Source organism: Diadema antillarum, unplaced genomic scaffold (assembly GCF_040938485.1).
Source record: "Diadema antillarum isolate AM-2024a unplaced genomic scaffold, OU_Dant_1.0 scf00000132, whole genome shotgun sequence".
Classification (NCBI taxonomy): domain Eukaryota; kingdom Metazoa; phylum Echinodermata; class Echinoidea; order Diadematoida; family Diadematidae; genus Diadema; species Diadema antillarum.
Genome location: NW_027271021.1, coordinates 647,297 through 666,170, shown reverse-complemented (window position 1 = coordinate 666,170; position 18,874 = coordinate 647,297). Strand labels below are relative to the sequence as shown.

Sequence of the window (18,874 nt, the reverse complement as noted above, 5' to 3'; positions counted from 1 at the left end):
ATCAGTGAAAATGGAAGAAATGTAAAAAAAAAAATCGATTATGGGCTAAAGATACGAGGATGAATGGTCATGTCTTTCACTTCATGGAATAAAACTGGAAATGTCTACCTGGTATTCTTGTCACAATCTTTTCAGTTTGTTATTTGAGTTTCTATTATTGAGCTTCTGTAAACGGCTCAAGCACCACTTCTGCCTGTAGAAAATGCGTAGACAACTTGATGTCTATATATATGAAGACATTTATTTCAGTCATACTTATGAATTATCTGATATCATTTTCAGTCATATGTTGTAGATTATAGTTGCTAGCTTTTTTGTCAGTTTTATTTTCTACCATATCATTATACAAAATACAGGTTGTTTGCATAGAGATAGTTTGTCTCTTTAGATGAATCATACTTTTGACCCATGGAACATTCATCACAGGTGAGAACTTTGTACTACAAAATGCAGTGCATGATAAAATAGAAATTCTTTCAAATGTTCTAATTTTTCCACGCTCATTTGCATCACTTTGCATAATTATGCAAATTTCATGTTCATCGGCATAGATATGAAATCAAATTCTGCATGAATTGTTGTCATTTACTTTATAGAATATTTCAACCAAATTAGGTATTTCTATTAAATGCATATGTATCATTGAATATTTATATGCTTATTTGCATAGATACAGAGTGTCTCTTTAGATGAAAAAAAAAAAATGAATTGCCCTAGGGAACATCTTTGCCAAGTTTGGGCAAACGGGACTGTTGTCAGTAAGGAAATGGTTAGCGTCACGTGAACGTATCAATACTTGGTCCAAGAAGATGGGGGGGGGGGGTGGGGTCTTTCGTAACTCCTGCCAGGTCTTAGCCGGGAAAAAAACATGAATTTTGATACTTTTCAAAGGGCCTACTGTGATTTAATAAGCACATTCGATATCATGTACTGTTCATAAGCAGTTTCCAGGCGTTTGAAGACCTGCTATATCATATGACGTTATTATTCGAGTGGTACGACCAAAACTTAAGTAAGAGAAGTAAGAGAGAAAACTTGAAGAGAAAACTAACCATCGAAACTTTTTGATTTGTGTTCCAACGTAACTTTTCTTTTAGGTTAAGAAAGCACAAAAGACACAGTGCACAAGCGACATAGTTATGTGTAACGTTAATTGTCCTTCGTAATAAATGCAGTTATTTGAAAAGATGATATTTTATTTCTACCTCCTTATTTCCCATTTTTCCAAATGTTTTCAGAACCAAAACACTGATTCTCCTTCCATAAAGAAGACCCAAGCAAATACCTGTGAAACGCAGGACTCTGGGTAAAATGAAACCTAGACTCATGGCGTATTTGAACCCCGGCCAATATCGATACTGGAAAATTGCTTAGTCATTGGCAGACTTTAGACAACTTTGAAAAATCACACAATCATAATTTGTACATGCACATGATAAATACGTTGGAGATTTTTTTTTCTCAGAGGTACAATGTCCATCTAAGGTGATACTCTCCGCGTCGATAGGCAGCCAGCAGGATTCTAAGAATAAAGCACCAGTTTCTCCCTTTCATTTTTTTTTTGCTCGTGTTCATCTGACAATAGCTGACTTCATTTCTTATTTATGTATATTTTCATTCTCTAGTCCGATCAGAGAGACAAATAGATATCAGTGGCATCCAGTGAAAGCAATTGTATATTGGCGACTTGTCGAAAGAATACCAGTGGGTAAACAGTAGTGACAAATTGATTTCAAGTAGGGACTGTATGACGAGAGGAGGGCCATTGGTGGAACCATGCACGACACATAACAGAATTTTGGTCTTGTGAGTTGTGGGACAAGCTGTTCATCGGTAAGTGTTAAATCCATTTTTGTACAGTTATTCATTTGTCGTATAGAGGAATGACAATGACCGACCTTACAATATATTACGAGTCCACGCAGCTAATACACACCCATTTAAAACCTGGTACATTCGTGTGCCTGATAACATTAAATGACTGTACAGATTTTCTTTTTTTCAAATGAAATAGTTCAGACATATCTTTTCAGATTTTCTCATTGTTGTATGATCTCCGTGATTTAGAAAAAGAATGTCATTCGGTAAAAATAAAAAATAAAAACACGCTGCAAATTGTGCTTTGAACATTCGGAAAGCGACACATTTAACTCTCAATATATGAAACGACTGAATCTGATGATGAATAAATTGTAGGTAATACCAGAAAGTGGCAGTTCGTGACTGTCAAACTTTGTCCCTACATTCCATGATTTCAAATTGTACTAATGTTAAGTTAATTTATTAATTTATTAATGTAAGATTCCAAAATATCCATCTTAATTCTTACATAATCTTGTGTAAAGTATTCTCTTTTCAACGAATCTTTTCATGTGTTTTAACTGCATTAAAATGATATCATTTCGAGTAAGTTTGTATAAAATTACTTGAATTACTTGACTTTGTGAAGACGGGTAGTATCTCCCGAGATCCATGGATAATGTCCCTCCAGAGAGCGCTCTCTGTCCCCCATATTCGCTATGTCAGTGTGTGATGCAGTCCAGTTTAAGTGTATGCTTATTTTGGGCGAGGCCGTCCGCACCTAGCTCTTCCAATTAGTGGTGAGTGCAATGCAAGCTCAGGGTGTTGTTCGACATGCCCAGCAACTATCTTTGCTTCTTTGGAGCTTTTTTTTTTCTTTGAAGTTCTTAGTTGGTGATCCTCATAAAAAGTCATCCCAAACATTGTAGTGTAAAACAGGTACCTATCATCTTAGTCGTTTAGTCATTGGTCATAGTCCAGGTTTCAGACCCATGTAGAAGTAAGCTACTGACTCAGCTGTGGCAGTTAAGAGAAGGACTTTAGGGTCCTTCCGCAGACCTGATATCTATAAAGGTTTTAATGTATGACATTCATTTCAATTCACATTTATTTCCATCCAACAAAAACTGAAACAAAATACAAGGCATACATTACAGTAGTATTGTTTTATCATTTTGGACGGAAATACTTTACAAGTCTCTTATTCAATAAGTCTCATAAAGTATACAATCCGCTATATCGCTGCTGGGCGACAATCCCTCGTACGCTGTATATTATAGTATCTACAAAATGTCCTATGTTCAGGAGAGGTAAAAACATAGGAGACTAAGCAATAGCACCGCCTTTCTTTTGGCATCCGGTGATAGCTTCATTTTGGGGGTAACACAGCTACGATTGGGAGAGGACATCACTTTCTTATTAACTGACAACTACATGTATATAAAAAAAGAAGAATTTTTCTCCAGAATTTGCGGTACAAGGTTTGTCACCCCAGCAACGATATACAATTTGTTCCCTGCTATTATTATTACCCAAGCGTTGCCAGGTACCTATTTACACACCTGGGTCGAGAGGGACATAGTGGGTAAAAACATCCTGTCCAAGGACGTAAGCACTGGGCGGGATTCGAACTCGGGTTCTCCGAGCAGGAGTCGGAAGTCTTATCCAATATGCCTGTGTATCTTCTTTTTAATTTGAAATTCCTAGTTTTTATCAAGATATTGGGGTCAGGATGAGAATAAAAAAGTTAGAATCATCTGAAAATAACATAAACTAGAGAGGGGCCGTCAAAGGCGGCAGACCCACGCCTAAGTACAAAGTCGGGGTAAACATAATGTGCATTCGGTCATCTACCAGAATTCGGCCACTTAATTGCCAGTGTGCTTTATCACCAGCCAGTGAGTTCTACCAAAGATCGTACACTGAAGTGTACGATCTTTGGTTCTACAGTCACATCACACGCAAATCACATCATTACACATACGGTATTAACACTCATTCACGTACAGGAAAGTCTCTAAGTCTCCTCCAAAAATCCATCGAAAATCCCAAATTCCACCGTCAAAAGTGCAGAATCGGAACTTTTCCAAGCGCGCGCGAATTAAGTCCAGTTTTAAGAGTATTGTCTACGCGACGGGTCGCGGAAAAAGCGCTAAAAATCGAGAAATACGCCGTTTTCTTGCGGGATATTTTGATTATAGCAAGCCGAGAGTGTGATGATATCAAAGGTCGTATGAGTGTACGATCTTTGATGGTATCCACAAAAGCAAAAAAGAAAAACAAAATTTACGTACCCACTAGGCAATTACCCCTATGATTAGTGTCTACGGGAATTATTCAATGCAAGGGTTGAATGCAAATGTCTACTGCACCAGTATTCGGCCACCAACGAGCGCCGCAACGTCCCCGGTGCAATTTTGCACCAACAGTGTAGAGCGCGATGCATTTTCAGCGGCCTTGCACACGCATTGACATTGAGCACGCATATCGTGCAGTGTGACTGCGACCGAGCAAAATGCTCCTCCAACGAAAAAAACAATCAATGTTAATTTGAAAAATCATCAAATATCAAAGGTCGTATGAGTGTACGATCTTTGATGGTATCCACAAAAGCAAAAAAGAAAAACAAAATTTACGTACCCCCTAGGCAATTACCCCTATGATTAGTGTCTACGGGAATTATTCAATGCAAGGGTTGAATGCAAATGTCTACTGCACCAGTATTCGGCCACCAACGAGCGCCGCAACGTCCCCGGTGCAATTTTGCACCAACAGTGTAGAGCGCGATGCATTTTCAGCGGCCTTGCACACGCATTGACATTGAGCACGCATATCGTGCAGTGTGACTGCGACCGAGCAAAATGCTCCTCCAACGAAAAAAACAATCAATGTTAATTTGAAAAATCATCAAATATCAAAGGTCGTATGAGTGTACGATCTTTGATGGTATCCACAAAAGCAAAAAAGAAAAACAAAATTTACGTACCCCCTAGGCAATTACCCCTATGATTAGTGTCTACGGGAATTATTCAATGCAAGGGTTGAATGCAAATGTCTACTGCACCAGTATTCGGCCACCAACGAGCGCCGCAACGTCCCCGGTGAAATTTTGCACCAACAGTGTAGAGCGCGATGCATTTTCAGCGGCCTTGCACACGCATTGACATTGAGCACGCATATCGTGCAGTGTGACTGCGACCGAGCAAAATGCTCCTCCAACGAAAAAAACAATCAATGTTAATTTGACAAATCATCAAAATACGGGCCAGTTTGTGATGACGGAGAACGAACTTTCATAAATCTAGAAGGACATAGTCCCTCAAATAGGCCTAAACGTAAATTTCGGAATTCTTACGAACATTTGAGCAGCGAAGTCGGATCGTTGGGGAGTTTATGTGTTCGTATGGTAGCGGAAAATCGCAAAGTGAGAAACGGGAAATTTTCGGAATGGTCACTATACCATGGGGTCAAAACTTCAAGGTCACACAGAATTTGCAAGGGTCAACCGATTATCACCAAAATCTAATCGATTCTTTCCTGTCATTATCCAAACATTCCCTGAACATTTCGTGCAAATCCGTTTACCCGTTCTCTTGTTATCTTGTACACAAACAAACAAACAAACAAACAAACAAACAAACATACAAACAAACAAACAAACAAACAAACAAACAAACAAACAAAAAAACAAACAAACAAACAAACAAACAAACAAACAAACATACGGAACCCTTTACATAACCCCCTGCCGATTTTCATCGGCGTGGGTAATGAGAGTTTGTCTGAGAACCAGTGAAAATCATTCCTGTGAATCATGAACAGCATTGAGATGAGTAGGCTTCCTTGTAGAACACCACATTAGATTGTTTTCATTCGAGAGTAACAGCCGTTGACGTGCACAAATTGTGATTTGTTTGACATGTAACTCGTAACCTACTATATTCCCAAGTATTCCGTAAAAGGATAGTTTAATTGACAAGAAGCATTGCGTGGTTAATTGTGTCAAAAGCATTTGAGAAGTCTAAAGAGATGCCTACCGTGTGAAAGACAAACAAGAGCGTGTTTTATTTTCTCAGCAAAGTATAGGGCCTGAGTAGCTCGTGCGTAGTACAATTTGTACTATGATTTTTCATTTTTTGCAACATTACCATAATCGATTATGAACTCTCATTGAGATATCACGCTACAGTGTGAAATCATCTTCACGCTTTCAAATTCGAGTGTTTTCACATATAGTTGAATATATAAACACAGTGTGAACACACTGTGGGACACATTAGGCCGACGTAACAATTTTTAAAAAGTGGCTGTTTTGGGGCATGGTTGAATTTATGCCCCTGATTTCAGCCGATCAGAATTGCGGATTCATCAGGTGAGGTATATAGAAAGAAATATGTCGTAAAGGACAGGTTCACATATATGAAATGAGACAGCAGTACCACCTTTGCACCCCACCGACTCCTACAATAACACCTCTCCAAAAATGATAAGGATGATAAATATGTGCGTATCACGTCACTTTATTAATTTCAATGGCAAATTTCTCTGACATTGCTTTAGAATATCCAGAACATGTTTTAATATCAAATAAGTAAATATTTGATATTTATCTCATGTCTGGGACACCACAGAAGTTCGATTCAGATTGGACGTCTCGCATTGTAGTTTCAACTATTTTGTTTAGATTACAGGCTTCCATCTCTGGATGTATGCCAATAAAGGTCAAAGTAAATACTGATTCTTCACGAAGTTTACACAACATTGATATCAGGGCAATGGCACAGTTCACAGTATCATTCCCATGACGTTTGTATCAATATTGACATTCAGTGCCTTGACGGCGCTAATGGAAGTCGTTTTAATCACAGTCATTGAAACACGTCCATCGACAACAGTCACAACATTCCCTTGTACATTTAAAGCTTCTTACCCCCCCCCCCCCCCCCCCAATAAAAAATGACATTGGTCAATACAAAGACGATGTCAACCACAAATCGATGGCAACCACGAATGGTCGTATTACAACATCACATTCGAAGCCTGAAACAGAATGTTGTAGTTCTTCCTCTTACATAAACAAAAACATGTGTTTCCTATCATAAAACATTCGTATTCTGCTTCATTTTATTTCCGTTTTCATGGGCCATATAGGCCCTTCATATGCACATGTGCTCAACTCGATTCCCTGCAAAATAGGACATGCAATACATGAGGTACAATGCAATAAAAAGTGAAATATTTGGTAGTATCGTACGAGTATTTGATGATTATGTGACACGTATTTTATTTTAGGTGATTGTTGAGAAGAAAAAACGATACAATGTTGTCATAGATCTTAGTCTTTTATACTTGATTTTGTGTTCATACTTGGAAGTCTTTTGAGAATAGCTTTATAGAAATATTTCATTCAACTAATATAGATTTATATCAGCATGTTCAAAAATTCATTTTCTTGCGAGCACGCGGGAATTAGGCATATTCTTTTTTGAAAAAGATTGATAGTGTAAAAGATAACTTATCCAGAAAAAACACACAAACAATTTAAAGTTATTACCACAAAAACATGAATTATTATCATCATAGCATAGCTATCTTAACAATAATGTTATTATAGACTTTCATTGCAGCTGTCTCCTCGTATATACCAAATTCTGCAATTTTCTGTATTTTTGTCTCTTAATTCCAGAGCAAACCTATTGAGAGACACGCAGGCATTTCGAAACTGGCAACCATGGCAGCTGGACTAGGCATAGGGATTTTGGCTGCTATCTTCGTTGTCACGTCAATTATAGTCTACTATATGGCCAGGTTCATTCGTATCTACTTACTGATCAGCAAATTTCAAGGACCTCCAGCACTTCCAATAGTCGGCAACACTCACCAATTCAGCACAGATTCAAGAGGTTTGTGTGACTAGACAGGATCAGATTAGAATTCGTGTATTTTAACCCTCCCTTGAGATATATCACACGGGTCGATCAGAATTATATCCGTGTTTTTGAAAAAAAAATATTGAAAAAAACCTCATAAACTAAAACATATTTTATTGATTGCAATATTAAAATGCTTGAGACCTTGTTGGGAAAAAACGCCTTACAATATTTTAGCAAAATTATCGTTTCATTCTTGTCAGCATATTTCGGATAGATATTATCGCGATCATCAGTGCAACTATGTCACTACAGCCCAGTGTTTTTCTTAAAGGGGGTTTTGTCACTCTAGCCCAATGTTTTCTTTAATAAAAGTGAAATGAAGCCCAAGTTCATACAAATATGGATTGAGTGAACGCAGCAATATTTTAACACTACAGTGAAAATTTGACGAATATCAAAAAATCCGTCAAAATGTAATGCATTTTTAAAGTTTGATGCAGCCATCGCTGGATTAGAGGATTACACAGTTTGTGGCGCCATGTATGGAAAACGGTTACTAGTTTAAAAAAAAAATGAACGGAATTTCACAAAAATGTCATTTATTCTGAAAGGTACACATTCCAATGATTTTTTTAATGGCGCATACGTTGAGGGTATACTTTTCCTTTTGCTCTCTACTTTCTGAAAGAAATAAGTCAAGTGCAATTCAATTATGCCTAAAATGAAAATATGTTGAATTTCCTGTCTTATTTCTAAACGTCGGTGTCCATGTCTGACGTCAAGACATTCTGCAGTCTTCTCATCAGGCAATGGCTGAACAGAAACTCATAGCTTTTCACAGGACCGTTCAATGATATACAAACCTCACTGGTGTTTTCTATTATGACAATCATTCTGCATTCACTATATCTACGTTAAATATTTTTGTTTCATTCTTTTGTTAACTTGGTGCCATTTCACCCTGAAAAGTACCTAATATGAAACTATCGTTGAAGGGATTTGTTAATTCAGTATATGCATCACGCAGACTTTCCTTTTCCTCCCAAAGAGTTCTTCGTGCATAATGACACAGTGTTCAATGAATATCGCCAGAAGACGGGAGGAATCGTCAGATATTGGCTCGGCCTCAAGCCATCTCTAAACATATACGCAGGAAAACACATGGAAGTAAGTTTAAAGGTTTCATGTTTCCCTCTCACAACCAAAGCTATACATTAGAGAGACAGGTTGCCTATGATGGTAGAAGACTTTACGATCAGTGACCATAATGCCAAAAATTGTCGTATCCAGAAAAGAGAATATGAGTATTTTGTGAACATCTTGTGAAAAACAGGCTCGTTACACCGTGCCCACAACTCATGACCGGATGTCTATTTGCCGTTTTAATACAATAGGATTCCCATCAAGATTTCAGTGAATTAACATACAGTATTGTATAATGACCTTCCAGCTTAAGCGCTTCTCTTTTAATAGTACAATCATATTCATCCTGTGTGATATAAGCATTATACATGTGTATATTCAGTCTCGCTATAGTGCATATATGTTCTTTCGATGTCGACCAATACTCGAAACGAGAATAGTTGGGCATGAGGTATTCCCTATTTCCTGCACATAAAGATGTTTACCATGTAAAATGCACATGGATTTCTCTGATGTAAAATACGCAAGCTTTCATTCTATTTGTCTTTTTTTTTTTTTTACTACCGTCTTGTCTTTTTCCCCAAAAAAAGTCTTGGACAAGCGCCAATAAGAAAGTTAAAATGCATGCGTGGAAATGACTGGCAAATCAGGAAATTGTTGCGTGCATCAAATTCATCTAAGTTGCCACCAATGGTTTAATAGGCCTGATGAATACAAGTAATCTTTAACGATTCTCATTTCCAAAAAAGGCAATCTTGAACAACAGCCGTCACATGGACAAGGGATTCGGCTACGATTTCGTCAAACCATGGCTCGGTCTCGGATTACTTCTCAGGTACGACGATAGACAACAAGATTACTTATGAAACATGAAAAAAAAATACCAAAATTAAACTTACAATTCATTTAAGAAGAGATGATTGTCACTGCCTTCTAAGTATTTGTCTCTTAGTCTGATATAAAACACGGTCCAGTGATCTAACATTAACTCTAGTTTAGTTCTACGACATGTCATTAAAAAAATGACACAAGGATTTTTTAGGTAAAAACAGCAAGTTTGATTTATGTTTCCGAAGTGGACGTGTAGCAGATATTTATATATTTCGCGTTTGCTTCTTTGTTTGTCTGTTCTTGTTTTTGTTTTTCATGATAAAAATGACATCACTCAGCTCCGGAAAGAAGTGGTTCCATCGCCGTAAGATGTTGACACCAGCTTTTCACTTTTCCATCCTCCAAAACTTCATGGATGTTTACAACGAGCAGAGCAACATCTTGGCCGAGAAGCTGGACGCGTTTGCAGACAAAAGTGACCCTGTCAACATCTTCCCGCTCGTAACTTACTGTGCCCTCGACGTTATTTGTGGTAAGCTCTGACAGCAGAAGAAAGTAGTCAATCGAATTTCATCACATCTGCAAATTTTACAAAGTGCAACTTTGTGGAGAATTACTGCAAAGTAACACGATCTGAAAGGGTGTTCTGTCCAAATGAAATAGGAGTTAATTCGTTTTGGAAACATGAGCCGTGAAGCCCATACGTCTTTTTTACTACATTTCCACAAATCTATTGTACATAACTATAATTGTATCAATATTAATCTGTTTGTATACACTTACATGAACACACATCGGGGTAGGTTTGTATATATATATATATATATATATATATGATATCCTCGTAAAGGGCATATAACACAGTTATACATTATTATTTTCAGTAACAAATATGATTGATAAATGATTAACAAATACAGGTCAATACTCTATGGATTGCACAATATTACGTTACACGACGTTATTACGTTAAATCGGGCAAAACAAACCTGCGTTAACATATTTTGGCACTTGGAAAATAATGTCAAGACGGTTTAGCTCCTTCAAAGGACTGTATGGGCAATGTAGATAACGGGTCTTGGTATACGGACATCATTGCTGCTACTTTGTGATATGCTCGAATCTGGAACCTGAAAATTCCGAGCTCTTTAAGTCTCTAGCAAGAATATCTATATTATTTATCTATGTTTAATGCCCATATGATTGCAGACACGGCCATGGGGAAACATATCAATGCACAAGGAGACAGTGACAACGAATACGTCCGTGCCGTTCAAGGGTAATCACTTGTTCTTATCTAAATGAATTAAATTTATCAAAATTCCAGTACTTGAGTATGTAGCGTATATTGTTATTAAGTATTGATTGAGTTTTGAGCCTTAAGGACATACCATTTACTTTAAATAGTTTTTATTTGAAACGGAATCACATTCTTCACTCCTCTGGAGATGAAACAGATTCCCACTACTCATTTGATTACAATCATAAATGCAATATTATTCTATCACTGTTATTGACATAATAATATCAAATTGAACCTAAGAATCAATTTATTATTAGATTATTGTTGAAAGAGATTGACTGAATATACGATGCAGTGATATAGTGTTGTCTCTTTGTGCGGTCTGATGTATACATATGTATATATATATATATATATATATATATATATATATGCGTGTGTGTGTGTGTGTGTCTGTGTTTAAAACATTTCGAAATTGAATAACCGCAGGAACACTTTAATTCCTGGACTGTTTCCACAAATTATTACGTGAGCTGCTCGATTCATATCATAATCAACGCGTATTATAAGCTAACAAGAGAGTAGATAAGTAGCGTTTAAAGAGAAACAACCAATGATTTCATGTTCGGTAACAGAATTGGTCCAACAGTTTTCGAATCACCAATACATACGTCAACATCTCAATTTGTTGCTATTCTCGCAAAATTACTGCCTATGATGTAGACAATGTAAATTCATGTACTGATGACAAAAAGGTACCGACGATGTAAGGACAGTAATAACAATTTTTAAAGGGAAAATTCACTGACAATTTCCGCACAAAACGTTCCATGTTTTCCATTGTGTTTTTTTTTACCTGTAAATTCTTGTGTTTACAAATGTAATACTTTCATTCTGTTTGTCTATTTTGTTTTACTACCGTCTTGTCTTTTTTCCCCAATAGTCCTTGACAAATTTGTTTCAGTACAGTGTACTCATCTTAAATCTTCCACTGTTAACAAAACAAAAAGATACAGTGATGCAAATTATTTCACTGATTCTTTATCTCCACTTCCCCTAACAATGTTTTTCTTCTCTCTTCTCTTTTCTGTCTCTTTTCTCTTGTGTGTTGCTAAATAAGAATGACAGAGATTACCTTAATGAGATTCAAATCCCCGTTGTTGTGGTATGACCCAATCTTCCGACTGACAAAAGCAGGAGCACGCCACAACAAGTACTTGGAAATACTCCACGGAACAACCAGATCGGTAAGACCATCTGAACAGCAGCTGGAAAAAATGAATCTTTTCGTCTGCGAAATCTTGGGAAATAATTATGATTACTTAAGGGCTCTACGACATCGGTACACTACAATGTGTCACCATTGGTTGACTATCTAGGGACCGTGCATTTTCAGCAATGACTTGGAAATTAAACAGTTTGGAGTTGAATATCTACCCATGAACAGACCAAGGTCATTGCAGAAAAAAAAAATGACGTAATGAGACACAGAGATATAGCACTTATCTCAATGGGTGCTGTTCGTTATTCCGAAGGTTTGTTAATCCGAAACACACAAATTCCCTATACCTAAAGAGGTTCGTTCATCCGAAAATGTAAAAGGGTTCGTTATTAAATCCGAACATTTTGTGGCGTATTCCGAAGATTCGTTATTCCGAAGGTTCGTCAATCCGAAAATGAAATAGGGTTCGCTTTTCACAAGGCTCGTTTATCCGAAAATGAAATAGGGTTTGCTATTCCGAAGGCTCGTTTATCCAAAAATGATAAAGGGTCCGTAACGAACCTTCGGAATAATTAGCTTTATTTCATTTCCGAATTAGCGAACCTTCGGAATAACGCACCTTCATTTCATTTTCGGATTAATGAACCTTCGGAATAACAAACCTCATCACATTTTCGGATTAATGAACCTTCGGAATAACAAACCTCATCACATTTTCGGATTAACGAACCTTCAGAATAACGAATCTTCGGAATAACGAACATTCGGAAGAACGATCCTGTGGACTAAAGAACGTTCGGAATAACAAACCTTTGGAATAAGAACTGTAACCGATCTCAATAGGAGATATCTGGATATCTCATCGGCCCAATCACGCTATACAAACAAGTGAAGCTGCAGCGCAGCCATCTTACAACGCACAGTCAATGGATGCGTTCCAGCCCCATCAGCTGTGGCTTCAAACAGCTAGGCCTATACGAGATATCCACATACCCAGCAAACATATACGTTTTCAGAACGTTTCCTAACGTTTTGAAAACGTATATATAACGTCTAAGTTGGGACTTATAATTTACCGCAAAGCACAGTTGTTGTTTTTTTTTTGAAAACGTTTCTAAAAACGTCAACATACGTTACAAAACGTATTTATTATGTCTGGTTCCTCTTCGTCATTTATAAACGTCCACAAAACGTTTTATTACGTCTTTGTCTTATTACGACTTTGTCTTTAATGAACGTTTAAAAAACGTTTTCATTTGGTCCGCAACGTTTTCGTCATTGGTTGCTTTATCATGAATATTCATGCATATGTATGAACACTCAAATAAGAAAATCTAAAATTTGAATACTAGATAAAAGACATTGAAATCTGAAGTATTTATGCTGGGTTCAAACTTTCTGTGTTTAAAAATTGTGTCTATGTTATTGTTCAGTATTTCACAATTTCAAATTGTGTTATGGAGAGGTATTTTTCATAGGTTAATAGGCCTAAATAAGATATATGTGGCTTAATTTTAGTAACCATGTCTTCATGCATGATAAAATTTTTGCCGGTATATAAAACAATGTGATACAGATTCATATGTAGCAGGTATAGGTGGTAGGACATTAGAAACAAGTTAGGATAGGATTATATAGGATTTGGATTACGGTACACATATCCAGGATTGTACCTCTTTAATCTCATAACCATACTTTTTTTAATGCCCAAAACAAAATAAACATAAGACGTTCTTAAAAGGTTTTCTGGACGTTTTAGATGGATATGAAAGGTTCCCTAAACGTTCTGGAAAGGGCCATAAGACTTTTAAGACGCTCTTGAAACGTTTTTGAACGTTCTAGACGGTTTTCACAGGTTTTCTGGACGTCCGCAGAACGTTCACAGGACGTTTTGGATATTCTTAAAAGGTTTTCTTAATACATGTACGTCTATAATGTCCAAAAGGTTTTCTGCAGGTCCTTAGAAAGTCTGAAAGGTTTTGCATTGGGTTTTTTTTTTACGTTAAAAAAAAAGTTTTTATAACGTCCATTTCAAACGTTTAAGTACGTCGAAAACCCTCGACAAAAATGATGTTCTCAAAATGTTTTGACAAAACGTCCAAATAACGAACTTGGATCGCTTCAAGAACGTTCAGAACACGTCCAAATGTTAGCTGGGTAGCTGCTAATAGAGGACAGTAAGCTGTAATGAGTAATGACATCGACAACGCGTAAGCGTTTTCTGTACGTTGCCGTACATTGTAAACGTTTACTTTTTCGGTATAGTCCAGCGGATATAGAAAAAATCATGCACTTAATGGTAAAAGCACCATATTTGGTACACATGTATATGATGCCAATACAAGTCATTTCTGATATGGAAGCCACTCTGATTCTCCCTTTGGCGGCCGTGGCTGCCATTTTTCAAAATGGCCGCCATGTGATATAGCAATGCTGTGTATTTTGGAAACTATAAGTCCGATTGTCGTGATTCTTGTACCAAAGTATAGGTTTTGAGGGTCAAGGATTCCAATAAAATATTTTTTGAGAGGATAAAACCATGGCAACCTACTTATTGGCGGCCATTTTGAAAAAAATATGGCCACCATGCTAGATATAACATATCCTTAAAACGTATGGACAAAGGGTCATGACTCTGGTATACCAACTTATATGTTTTTGGGTCAAGGATTCTGATAAATTCAACTGTAAGTGAATATGAATCGTTTCATCCTACGTTTTGGCGGCCATTTTAATAAATATGGCTGCCATACAACAGATGATGAATATTGTATATCTTCGAACTCAAAAGATATATAATCACGATTCAAGTGTAAAAGTATAGTTTTTGGGTGAAGGTTTTCAATATAATTATGTTTTAGCAAATTGAATAGGTTCATCAAATCCTTTGTTTTGGCGGCCATTTAATAAATAGCGTACGAGTGTTATAAAAGCGGGACGCCCATTGTGGATTGATTCTGGTGTAAACGTTTGTTTTAGGGGTCAACAATTACTTGTTCACTCATTTTTAGTGTGCTAATGTGGGACATCTGGGCATAGTTAACTTTGTAAGCATTTTGGAAAATATGCTCAACTTCCTTTATAGGATTTCTGTGTGTACAGTGTATGTGAAAAACATGATCTTCACAATTTCATGTCTGAAGTACATATTAATCAATATTATATATTTTCTAGAAATATAGACTCTCGCTTTCTCTGGTCCCTGGACTATGGAATGAAAATCATAATTTCCAACCGATTAGTACATCTATTTTCTTTGGAAAAATGACACTAAGTGTGAGAAAACTTCTAAAACTTCTTGGGTCACTTACATCAAATATAAACACACTATATGTATGTCTATAAAATCCATGATTGACCAGGCTGTTCTGATACTTATGAATACACTGAATCTTATACATCAAACGATAAAGTCAATAGTGGCAGTGGGCAGGTCCTTCTGGTCCTGTACGGGTAGAAAGACGTCCCCGCCCTCCACGAGTCTCCCGCTTCCTTGCGGGCAGTTTTTTTTTTTTTTTGTTTGTTTGGTTAATCAAAGGCTAGGGAGTAAACCTTATCCAATTCGGAGCGGAACCCCTAAGGCGGTAAGATGTTGTAGTTCATTATCTCTCCGGCAAATATAATAGGTATTATACAATACATCTTTATAGGTTTACATCTAATTGTCATTTGCAGCTCCACATGAGTCTACTAGCAAAATATAAACTACAAGAAAAATTATGCTAATTTATGAATTTAAGGAAAACCTCAAAGAAATACAAATTTTTAGGTTCATAATTATTGGAAGATAAAACTGCAGAATAAGATATTCAGTTAATCGATCTTACTTACCAGCACCAGTAGAAATACTGAAGACGTTCTCTAAAGCGCACCTGCATCTATATATGCATTCACGTTCATCACCGCTTAGCAATGGATGATCAGGAACAATAATTGTTTCGGATTGTCAGAGCTAATTCGATTCCTTCATATGATTCCTTATAATTTTGTGTAACAGTTTTGACAAGGTCATACTATGAAATAATGAACAAGAACTGAAAACAAACTTTAGAAATCAGTAGGTCTTATAAGACTGCAATACTAATCATGTATTTGTGGCTGGAAACTATGACAGTACACTAATTGTACTTTCCTGTCTATGCATCCAAAATTGGGGGGGGGGGGGGGGGGAGTCTTCTATTCCATTCTCACCACTTTATTCTACCTTTGATATTCAACGTAATTATCTTTAGTATTCCACGTATGCAATTGTACTTATGTGATGTTCAATACCTACTTGAATAGTGAATGTGATAGAGGTATGGTCAATCAACAACAATCAATGAACAATAAAGAACTAAACGCCGCAACGACATAGGAGGTTCATTTACCAATAATAGGTGAACGATTGTCAATGGGACAATACACTGCAAAAACAGTGGTGTTAGATTTAACACCACTGGTGTTGAATCTAACACCGGCCGAACTTCAATAAAGGACCACACCATCTGGTGTTGAAGTAACACCGTCTCTGGTGTTAAAATATCCAACACCCATGGGTGTTAAAGGGTGTAAAAATATACCAACACCAGCCTCGGTGTTTTTTCAACACTTAAGAGAGTGTTAAGAAGTTGACACCATAATGGTGTTCATTTGACATCCCAACACCAGTTATGGTGTAAGTTCAACACCCGTGGTGTTAAAATATACCAACACCAGCTTTGGTGTTGCTTAGATTATTGATAAGTTGACACCACTTTGGTGTTCTTTTGACACCCTTTAACACCAATTACGGTGTAACTTCAACACTATTTGTTGTTAGAATCTATACCCCAACACCTGTCATGGTGTTATTCTAACACTTCAAAGTGTTATAAGTTTGCATTATTTGGTGTTTATTTGACACCACAGAAGTGTTGATTCAACGCTTCAGAGTGAGAAATAAATTCCAAGTGATGCCAACTTATTAACAATTTGAAGTGTCGATACCTCGACATCATTTCACACTCTCCACATTCAATCGCACAAAATAACACAGTAATGTAAGTAGGTGAAAGACAGTCACGTGCTACTGGGTTGATCAAAATATTTAATAAATTCTGTCTGTCACAACAAAACACAATAATTCTATTACATGTAATGAAATCCTCATCTCTACAATATAAGTATCAAAATGGAATACCTTTGACCATGTCAGTTGGTTCTTTGATTATCTATGCAAATGACATACATTATGGCTATTGTAGGCTAAAATATCAAATTTAAATACTCACTCTGAATACCTTTGGCCTTCTTGGCACTATCAAGTTGAATTTTCAAATGAAATTGATACTAGTATTATATCTTCTTGGCTCTATCATTCAAATGTTCAAATTGAATTGCCTACTCAGCTGTATAATTCAAATATTCAACATAGATCATCCAGTCTGGTTGTAAAATGTTACATAAAAAAAAAATTATACTCTTTCTTTTGATCAATGCTATTGCAAGTGACGATACAAGCATGTGAAATTCGGATCATTTAAATATTCAAATGACACACATAAGGCCTTCTTGGGCCAATATTTTCAACTCGAACTGGATGTAATTGATACCCCCACCTAAAACTTAGAGAGTTAGCTCAATTCATGATATTCTTGTATGCCTTTAGTTGAAAAAAAAGTACAATGTAACAAAAGTTGTTACCATAGCAAGATTACTCAACAGTGAGATCAGTGTGAGACTCATTTTAAGATTACACTGGTTACATGAGCGAAACCTCAAGTCAAATGCTAGAAAACTGAGGGAGCTCACCCAATTCACAGTATTTTTTGTTTGATTTTCATTTTAAAAGATGGTTGCCATTACATTAGCACTCTGTGCAATATTTCAGGCCAGATGCTCAGAAACTGAGGGAGATTGCATAATCAACTGTTGTGTAAGTTTTTAATTTGAAAATGTCACTGCCATGATAACACTTTCTTTGACCGATACAAAAGATGACATTTGCACATTAGCGCACTACAGTGGTCACGTGCCAAATTTCAAGTCAAATGCCTAAAACATGAGGGAGTTATGAGTCAATCACAATATCTTCGATTGCTTTGTATTAAAAAAAAAATAAGTTAGCATGGCAACGCATTGTTTAACATTGACGAGAAAAGTGTTTTGCACATCTAGAATTTATCTTGTCACAATATATAGGTGTCATATCTCAAGGTTATTGCTAAAAATTGAGAGAGTAAGCTCAATCCACTTGTAGTTTATACGATTCTCATTACAAAATACCATTAACTTGACAACATACTATTTGACAATGACGAAAAATAAAATTTGCACAGGTACATAATACAGTGGTCACATGTGCCAAATTTAAAGTCAAATGCTCAAAATCTGAGGAAGTTAGCTGAATCCACATCGTACTTGTGGATGATTTGTATGAAGATGCTGTTGCCATGGAAACGGATTTATGACCCCCCCACAAAAAGTGTCTTGCACGATAACATATTATCATAGTGACCATATGTATCAAATTCAAATTTAAATGCTAAAAAAAAAGAAACTAAGAGAGCAGCGTGATCCACACAATTTTGTATGATTTGTTTAAAAACTGCAATTGCCATGGCAACAGATTTCTGGACAATCGAATTTCAACAGAATTGATTTAAAACTGAGTAGCTTGATCCACATTCTGTATTTGTAATCTTTATGAAAATTTGATGTTACCATGGTAATGCATTACTCCATACTGACACATGTAAACTAGGACATGTAAAAATTACAAGGTCGTTGTTCAATGTCCCC

The 18,874-nt window shown here is 36.5% G+C and overlaps 1 protein-coding gene across 1 annotated transcript in view; it reads left to right on the top strand.

Annotated features, from left to right (window-relative positions):
- The first annotated feature begins 1,490 nt into the window (after positions 1–1,490).
- LOC139720723 (cytochrome P450 4V2-like) overlaps positions 1,491–18,874 on the top strand; it is a 29,181-nt gene continuing 11,797 nt past the window's right edge. Inside the window, exons 1-7 of the mRNA XM_071632077.1 lie at positions 1,491–1,833; positions 7,487–7,703; positions 8,722–8,840; positions 9,566–9,651; positions 9,986–10,179; positions 10,857–10,926; positions 12,011–12,137. Of these exons, the coding sequence (XP_071488178.1) occupies positions 7,532–7,703; positions 8,722–8,840; positions 9,566–9,651; positions 9,986–10,179; positions 10,857–10,926; positions 12,011–12,137 (768 nt within the window). The 5' untranslated portion in view covers positions 1,491–1,833; positions 7,487–7,531. The remainder of the gene's footprint in view (positions 1,834–7,486; positions 7,704–8,721; positions 8,841–9,565; positions 9,652–9,985; positions 10,180–10,856; positions 10,927–12,010; positions 12,138–18,874) is intronic.